Source organism: Ipomoea triloba, chromosome 11 (assembly GCF_003576645.1).
Source record: "Ipomoea triloba cultivar NCNSP0323 chromosome 11, ASM357664v1".
Lineage (NCBI taxonomy): Eukaryota > Viridiplantae > Streptophyta > Magnoliopsida > Solanales > Convolvulaceae > Ipomoea > Ipomoea triloba.
This window is the reverse complement of record NC_044926.1, coordinates 3,443,348-3,451,553: the sequence shown is the minus strand read 5'-3', so window position 1 is coordinate 3,451,553 and position 8,206 is coordinate 3,443,348. Positions and strand designations below refer to the sequence as shown.

General features: G+C 41.5%; 3 protein-coding genes across 3 annotated transcripts; 1 reads left to right on the top strand and 2 right to left on the bottom strand.

The window, feature by feature from the left end:
- Window positions 1–1,344, top strand: LOC115996349 (mitogen-activated protein kinase kinase kinase 18-like). Its single transcript, XM_031235557.1, has one exon. The coding sequence runs from the start codon at window positions 99–101 to the stop codon at window positions 1,314–1,316; it is 1,218 nt and encodes a 405-aa protein (XP_031091417.1). The 5' UTR covers window positions 1–98; the 3' UTR covers window positions 1,317–1,344.
- Window positions 1,345–2,166: 822 nt separating this feature from the next.
- LOC115997605 lies at window positions 2,167–4,746 on the bottom strand. The gene is made up of 2 exons (XM_031237194.1): window positions 4,268–4,746; window positions 2,167–2,740 (listed from the first exon to the last, which is right to left on the bottom strand). The coding sequence occupies exons 1-2, from the start codon at window positions 4,551–4,553 to the stop codon at window positions 2,358–2,360; spliced, it is 669 nt and encodes a 222-aa protein (XP_031093054.1). The 5' UTR covers window positions 4,554–4,746; the 3' UTR covers window positions 2,167–2,357.
- Window positions 4,747–5,409: 663 nt separating this feature from the next.
- LOC115997102 (L-ascorbate oxidase homolog) lies at window positions 5,410–8,206 on the bottom strand. The gene is made up of 8 exons (XM_031236589.1): window positions 8,053–8,206; window positions 7,865–7,974; window positions 7,363–7,633; window positions 7,016–7,118; window positions 6,591–6,936; window positions 6,159–6,524; window positions 5,993–6,071; window positions 5,410–5,903 (listed from the first exon to the last, which is right to left on the bottom strand). The coding sequence occupies exons 1-8, from the start codon at window positions 8,200–8,202 to the stop codon at window positions 5,658–5,660; spliced, it is 1,671 nt and encodes a 556-aa protein (XP_031092449.1). The 5' UTR covers window positions 8,203–8,206; the 3' UTR covers window positions 5,410–5,657.

The following is an 8,206-nucleotide window of genomic DNA, read 5'->3' as shown; positions in this document are numbered from 1 at the left end:
CACTTATAAAAACCCATAAAAACGCCCTTCTTTTTACTTCTTTTTATCTGTGTGCTATCTGTACATCACTTAAACAAACCAAATTTCTTGTACCCAATATGGAGTGGACCCGTGGCCGTGCCATAGGCCGTGGCGCCTCCGCCACCGTGTTCGCCGCCGCGTGGGCGGATTCCGGGGAGGTGTTTGCGGTGAAGACGGCGGAGGTTTCCCGGTCGGAGTTTTTGGAGAGGGAGCGGGGGATTTTGGCTAGTTTAGAGAGTCCTTGGATTGTTGGGTATAAAGGGTGTGATGTTACTAAGGAGGAGGGAAAAGAAATGTTTAATGTTATGATGGAGTATATGCCCGGCGGGAATCTTCTGGACGGAATCCGGGTAAACGGCGGGAAGCTAAAGGAACCGGCGATTGGGTATTACACGGAGCAGATTTTACGGGGACTGGAGTTTTTACATTCCAAGGGTATTGTGCATTGCGATATTAAAAGCCGCAATGTTTTGCTGGGGGAGAGTGGGGCCAAAATCGCCGATTTCGGTTGCGCAAAGTGGGCCGGTGATCGGCGGCCGGCGGCGGTGGGTATAGGTGGCACGCCGGTTTTTATGGCACCGGAGGCGGCGCAGGGGAAAGAGCAGGGATTTCCGGCGGATATTTGGGCGTTGGGGTGTACCGTTATTGAAATGGCCACCGGCGGCGCCTCGCCGTGGCCAAACGCCGCTAACCCGGCGTCGATTCTTTACCATATAGCATATTCCGGGGAATCTCCGAAGATTCCGGATTTCCTCTCCGACCAAGCAAAGGATTTCCTGGAAAAATGTCTGAAAATAAATCCTAAAGATCGATGGACGGCGGCTCAGCTCCTCAACCACCCATTCCTTCAAGAATCAAATCCCATTCCCATTCCCATTCCCAATCAGAATCAGAGTTCACCCACGAGCATTCTTGATCAGGGGATTTGGAACACAATGGAGGGCGAGGATTTGATCCGTACGCCTTCATCATTAGATTCTCCGTCGGGGAGGGTGAGAAGATTGTGTTTTGGTTCGCCGGAATTGGCAGAGTGGGAAGGGAATGAGGATTGTTGGACCACAGTGAGAGGCGGTGAAAAGGAAAGAGGGTCGGTGACAGCTTTTAGCAGTAATGGAATGGAGGTGGAAAGGTGTCGCTGTTTGAGTGGCGATGATAACTTGTTATTTAATTATGCCGTAGATGACAATGTTAGTTGTAGTAGTAGTTGTTGTTGCTCTACCGGTATAGAACAGGTAGTAGTTGTAATTACAACTCTCGATTTTGAGAGACTCAAAGACATGTCACTATGTCAGTAAAACAACCTCCATTTTTATAAACGCCCTCTCTCTCTCTCTCTCTTTCGTCAATTTAATGTTGTTTTCGTTTGGCCGCATTGACAGTTCAGTTAGTCATAGAGATGAAGGGATGAAGTTTGAGAACAATGACATTCATCCGCAGCAGTGCGAGAGCAACCTCCTGAGTTACCATAATTTACATTTATGCTTTGTTGGGCCGGAGTCGGGGATTTAACCTTTTGAGAACAATGTTGTTTTCTATTTCGCCCCGGCCCCGCCATACAAGATAGTATAAGGAGTAAATTATAGTGATTTAGCAGTCCATTAGGTGGTGTTCCATTAGATAGGAGGACCAGTGCCTATCTAGCGCCCACCATATTGGGTGTAACTCTCAGATTGCGATAGTCAGGGTTCAATCCTGCACACTAAGTTTCTTAGACCTAGTAAAATACGGAATGAACTGAGCTGCCCTTACTGAGTAAAACATGCCTAAAATCGAGCATACAATGCCAAATATGCTGTTATAAGTAGCTGGGACAGTATTTTACTGTCATCGCCCGAACATTACTATGTGAGGGTTCAAATCCCCCGGAATTCTAACCAACAATGTGCGAGTTCAAATCCTATCGACAAAATTTCAGCCCCCCAAATCCTCGAAATTCTAACGAACAATGTGCGGATTCAAATCCTATTGACAAAATTCTAAGCCACCGCCGAATGTGGCATACTGCACTGCCGACAGGACTTGGAAAAAGAGACATTGGTCTCTTAGAGATGCTGGTTTTATGCCTGTGTTCATTAACAAGGAATCAAGGATGGCATTTTGTATGGTTTTGTTTGATGTCAACTGCTTAAAATAACATAATTTGGGGAACTGTAGACTAGGTTGATGATGTGATCATAACCTGAGAAGATCCAAAACTCATAAACATACATACAATCACAGGTAACATGGGATGTGTTCATAATCAACGAGGAAATATAAAGGAAATATAAAGACAAGTTTTGGTCCGAACATAAACCGCTATCAAAACTATTAACCGTTTGATCCTTGTTTGCCTACTAAGTATTCTTCTTGCCATTCGAATGAGATAAGTTTTCGTCGAGCGCATGAAGTTGGCTTCGAAGATGTTGATTCTCCTCCAGCAACTGGCCATATTCGAGTAGCAGTTTTTCAGACTGACCTTTAAAGGACTCGGAGTTGTCTTTCTGAGCTTTCACCTCCTCTCCTTTCGCTTCGCATTCTGATTCCAGCTTCTTTATCTTGGACTTCAATGAGGCGATCTCCTCTTTTAGGGAATTGACCTCCTCCACACTGCCATTCTTGCCATTATCAAAACCTCGATCGTGTTTCTTCGCAGCCTCCATGGCCTTCCTGAGCAAGCGGAGCTCTCTTATGTAGTGATGCAGCCTGTCTATCATCAGCGAAAGAAATAGTACAAACCCTGCACATAGGCGGATATCAGATCACGTTGCATAGAAACAGATCAGTTTAACCAACAGGCTAGACAGCAATTACAGTAAAATTCTGTAGTAAAACAATCATGAAACACAAGGTTCGTAGTCAATTTGATCCAATACAACTGTTTTTGACACAATGGTTGGGTGTTATGGTTACCAACTTATTCAATAGCGGTCCAGTTGATTCTAGCATCTCTAAGTTATAGGCTTATAGCACATAACACGTTGCAACTTTACAACCAACAACCAAAATGGAAGCATTACTCATAGATAGTATTCCTTAGATGTTAGGCATGCTATATCACAAAATTATACCCGCCAGGCCGCCACTAAGAAATACGCTTACGATACCACTTTAAAAAGGCATGGAAACTTGGCTACTATCACAAGAAAAATAAACATTATTTTCAAAGCAATATGTTTGTATTAATATAAAAATGCAAGATTTATGAAATCAAAAATTGAAAATTAAGAACCCCTTCCAAATAAGTTTCTACAAAAATCGACCCATTAACAGTTAGTTGGCTGGCAGTCATAAAAGACTGCTTTTGGAAGGCCATGTTTATAACTTCTCATAATACTAATCTGACAGACAACCTTCTGAGTCTTCATTATGGACATGCTGAAAAGTGAAAGATTACTATACGCAAATAAAAGCTTTCAAGCTCTCCCTTTGGGATAAAGAAAGATCAAACTACAAAATAAGGTCATCAATGCAGTTCCTGAAAAGGTAATTGTTAGGCATCAGATAGATAACTAATAAGGCTATAAACGAACTCGTGAATCGTGATGTTAGTTATGCAAGGCATCTTGCAAAAAACCAGGCTACAATTTCAAGAAATTTGAAAACCAGCAGTTACAAATATTGAGACAGAGAACTTCGAGGGTAAAAGATTCAACAAAATCCATTCTTTCAGCCAAGGGGCTGAGATACAAATTGCTAAACAACGAAAATAAACTATCCCGATGCCTAGGAATCGAGGAATTAGAAATGCAAGACACAATAGTGAAGACCAAACAACCGATACGCTGGAAGCGACAAGCCTACAAGCTAGGAACACACACAGAGTTGAGAAAAGGGTACACATTTAACCTACAAACTTTATTAGCTTATTGAAACTCATAGGCAAGATCTTCCATTTTTCTATTGAAATCCACTAAATCAGTGATTTTTTTTTCTTCATATGAATAAGTATCTTCATCTGCCTTACTTTCAGCAAATCATAATCTTCAAAATTTCCAGTAAATGTCATAAAGACTGATACTTTGAGAGTGAGAGTGGTAAACTAAACAGTACTCGTATCTATACCTAAATTACACTTCAGAGCTCATTTATGTTAAAAGATTTATTTATTTATTTTTCTCACAAAAAGACAACAATTTGATAAGATTCAGATATTCCAATGTCTAGCCAAAAGCAAAATCAAAAAGATACTTAAACACACGAGTTCAGGATCCATAAACACAAACATTAAATTAAAGAGATCAAACAGAGAGGGGGAGAGAGATACCCATGAGGGAGGCTTGAAGGATTTGCTGGGCAAGGAGGACCTGATCGGTGGGATTGATGCTTTCAAGTGGTCGCGATTGGATTTCCTTGACGGAGTAGACGGTGTAGATCATCAACACAAAGACGGTGGCGGCGACGGACTTCACTACGAGCGGGCCGCGGCCGCGCTTTGCCCTATCGAGGCTGAGAATCAGAAGCTTCCGCAACGGCGTCTTGAAGAGGAGCAGTAGTATCACCGCCATCTCCCCGAACGCCACCGAGAATAGCAGCTGCGCTTGGGCCAACATTTTTTTTCTTCCAGATTCTTGGAATCAAAGCGCCGCTCTATTTTCTCAGTGCCGAAGATTCAACTGGAGAGGAAACTATAAATTGAATCAAAATTCACACATATAAAAGAAAGATATGAGGATTTCGACTTTTGATTTTAGGATTTCTAGGAGCAGTTGAGCGCCGTGGTATTGCCGTGTTGGATCGTGTCGGCGGGATTTGCTTTTTTTTTTTTTTATTACTGAATAATAATTTATTAACTTTTTTTCTTTTCTTTTCATTTGTCTGAACCAATGATTATACGGAGTAAGTTATAAAACTGAATTACATTAATAAAATAATGAATAAAAATTACGGAGTAATTTATACAATTGAATGTTTAATATTTTCAACTACAAATATAACTATCATTGATTTTGTAGTTTAGTAGTACGAAATGACTGTCTCAAATGAGGAGTCATGAGTTCGAGCCTAATTGCTAACTACAGTCTATAGCACCTAGAAAGCCCAACAGACTGCGGTCTCTTTTCCCAAACTTCACTTAACTTCACTCATATGTGACCAGGGACTACTCATACCAACTAAAAAATGAAATTCTACATTACCTTCTGGCTTCTGGTAAGACAAACATTTCATATTTTTATAATCAAGCCCGACTTAAAATCTTATCTTAACCAAGTAAACATTCCAACCAACTTTGTTGGGTTACCCGAACACTAACTCTATACTTACAAAAAATGATATTTTTCAAACATTGGGATTCAACATCAATATATGTCATCCAGATTTAGTTAGTGGGATGTGGTCGAGATTCATATAATTGATTGGAGGGATACTTTAAAGCACTAAATTATGCTTTTGATCAATCAATATACATGAAGAAATATTATTCTGTTCTTCAATCTTCATTGATCAATGGTGGAAGAAGAACAACATAATCAAGATTCATACGAAAACAATAGAATTAATGAATGAGTTACAAATTGTGGTTCAGTCACATCACATTCCCTGCACTTCAACTAAAACATTAACCTTAAACGTTCCCAAAAACATAAATCATGTTGACGAAAATCAAGAAACGAAAAATAATAGCTCCAGCAGAAAGAATTAGGTTGCAGTTGCCATTAAACAATGAGCTCCCATTGTTGCTCTGTTTCAAGAGCAGTCTCAGACTTGTGCCCTAATGCTCGGCCACAGAGAAGAGCATTATTGGGAATCGGATTCTCGTCCCTCAAAGAACTCGAATTGGAATATACGCGAAGATAAAACTGCTGACCCAAGTACTGTCGCGCCCAGTTCGCTGATCTTACGTTCCACATTCCTACGTTGTCTAGTGGCATGTAAATGGCAGTCCATGATTCTGGATAAACCTGCACACCATGTGTTTGAGAAAAAGAATGTTGGCCTTTTTCATGTTTTAAGGGGAATTGTCATTTGTCTTGTCAAGATGGATGAATACCTGAACTGTGCTGCGAGAAACTCCGTCTCTCAAGTTGTAAAGTGATCTGCTCCCAGCTGACCACTGTCCAGGATTCATCCTGTTCGGGGATAAGCTGATAGTGAGACTACACGTTTATATATTTTATATGTTTGGACGAGATAAGAGGAATATATATACACATTACCCGACTACGAAGAAGAATTGGCCGTCTAGATGCCAAGATTGCAAAGTGTTTTCGGGATTCTGGAAAACAACCTCAACAAAGGCCCTGAAATCAGCAGCCATGACAGAAGTCTGAAGGCTAACAGGGCTGCCACCGGGGCTATCCTTGATGCTTCCGAGGGCGTAGACCCCCGGGATATCGAAGTGGTCTGCGAGTTTAAGCGGTGTGTCTGCTGGGAGGAACGACACGCTATTGACAGCAAATCGTTGCTTACCATTGACGATAGGAGCCGAGTTTTGGAGTATAATTGTGCGAGTGATATTCACCTCTCCATAGTGGTACGAGCCTTGGGGGTTAGGCCTCGGTCCACTCGCTGTCAGATTCTGTCTGCATTCACAAAATGTTACTAAAAGTTTAAACTGACAGTGAGACTATTGAAAACGAAACAGTTACCTGATGGCCCGGGCCTGATTGAGAGACCAATCAGTCTCGGTAGTTGGACCGGGTGGAGGAGGGCCGGAAACGGGCTGTTTCAAGTTTTGGTAACGGAGAATGGACGTTGCGGTGAGAACTTTGGAGGTGAAGCGGGTCGACGCCACGAGATAGTAGTCCTTTGGATCTTGATTTGCAGTGAGCAAAATGGAGTAGGATTGGCCTAGATGAACATCCAGGGAATCATAGGTATTTTGCAGTGTGTGTGTTCCTTCTGCTTCAACCACCACCAATTTGTGGCCATGGATTCTGAAGTTGATTGAAGTTGTGAGCCCAACATTGCATATCCTGAACCTGTAGGTTTTCCCTGCAATCCAACATTTTTTTCATGCCTGAGATTCTGTCACCCAAATTAAAGAATCTTAACTGTTTTCATCATCTGTTACCCTGATCAACTGTGAAGGTGAAACTGTCTGATCCACGCCCGTTGATTAAAAGGCCATCTGGGAAGGGAAGATTGCCTCCACTGTCCAAAATCCCTTGCAGATCCTGCAAATATGGATCCCGTTTTATCTGTTCTACTTACTATTAATTAGTCAAATTAACTATTTCTGTTTTGGGGTTTCTAGATATATAAATTTTGTATATTAATATTAAACAATATTGTGAAAAGTTAGTAAACATGATACATTTAAAATGGAACAGAGGGAGTAGTTGATTGAACTGAATGACTAAAAGTTTATATATATAACATGCATATGATTCTTGGAAACTGTTCAAAGAAGAAACTCACGTTGTGGCTTTTAGTGAACCAATCGCCGGCGAGAATGTGGTATTCTCCGGCGGGTGGAGGGAAGGGTACCGGAATCAGGGGACGGCTATCAATCTTGATGGTGCCAAACGCTCCGGCGGCTCTGTGCATATCCAGGGATGGGAAATAGAAGAAGGTTCCGATCTGATCCTTAACTTGAAGGGCGTAAGTGTAGTTTTTCCCCGGTGGGATTGGGCAGTTTGTGCCCTGAACGCCGTCCTGCCACGAACTCCTCCTCTGCTGCAAACCATTCCTGCCCATTTAAACACATTAACACAAAAACATTAACCTAATTGATAAATGTCTGCTCTAATCTTTCTTAACAAAAGACTAAGCTGATAGTTGAATTGCAAAAAACAACCTTCTTGATGTATTTTGTCTTTAACTAAATAAGAGATAATTAAGCTCTGATACTAAATTAAAATATGTGTTCTATCTCAACTAAAAGACAGAATGGATAGTTGAACTGCATATTTATGTCTACCATGTCAGCAGGAACGGCTCATCCAGATTGTTGAAAACGTTGACGATTAAGTTGTCGTTGGTGACACTCTCAATCGGCGGCCCTGGGAATTTCCCGTTTATCAATATCCCCTGCACCATTCAAACCTTTTCAGCATCATGGGATCCCCCCAAAAACAGTGAAATTGGGGAAAAAAACACAAAATTTACCTTTTGCTTGGCTCCAAGAGGAGAGATATCGCCATAAGTAATGTTCCATGTATAGAACCTATACGGGTCTTCCGCGTTACAGAAACCCAACAGGGAAAGCAAAGCCACCGCCATTAATGGCCGCAGCAGACTCTTCATATTACTTCCCATTCTA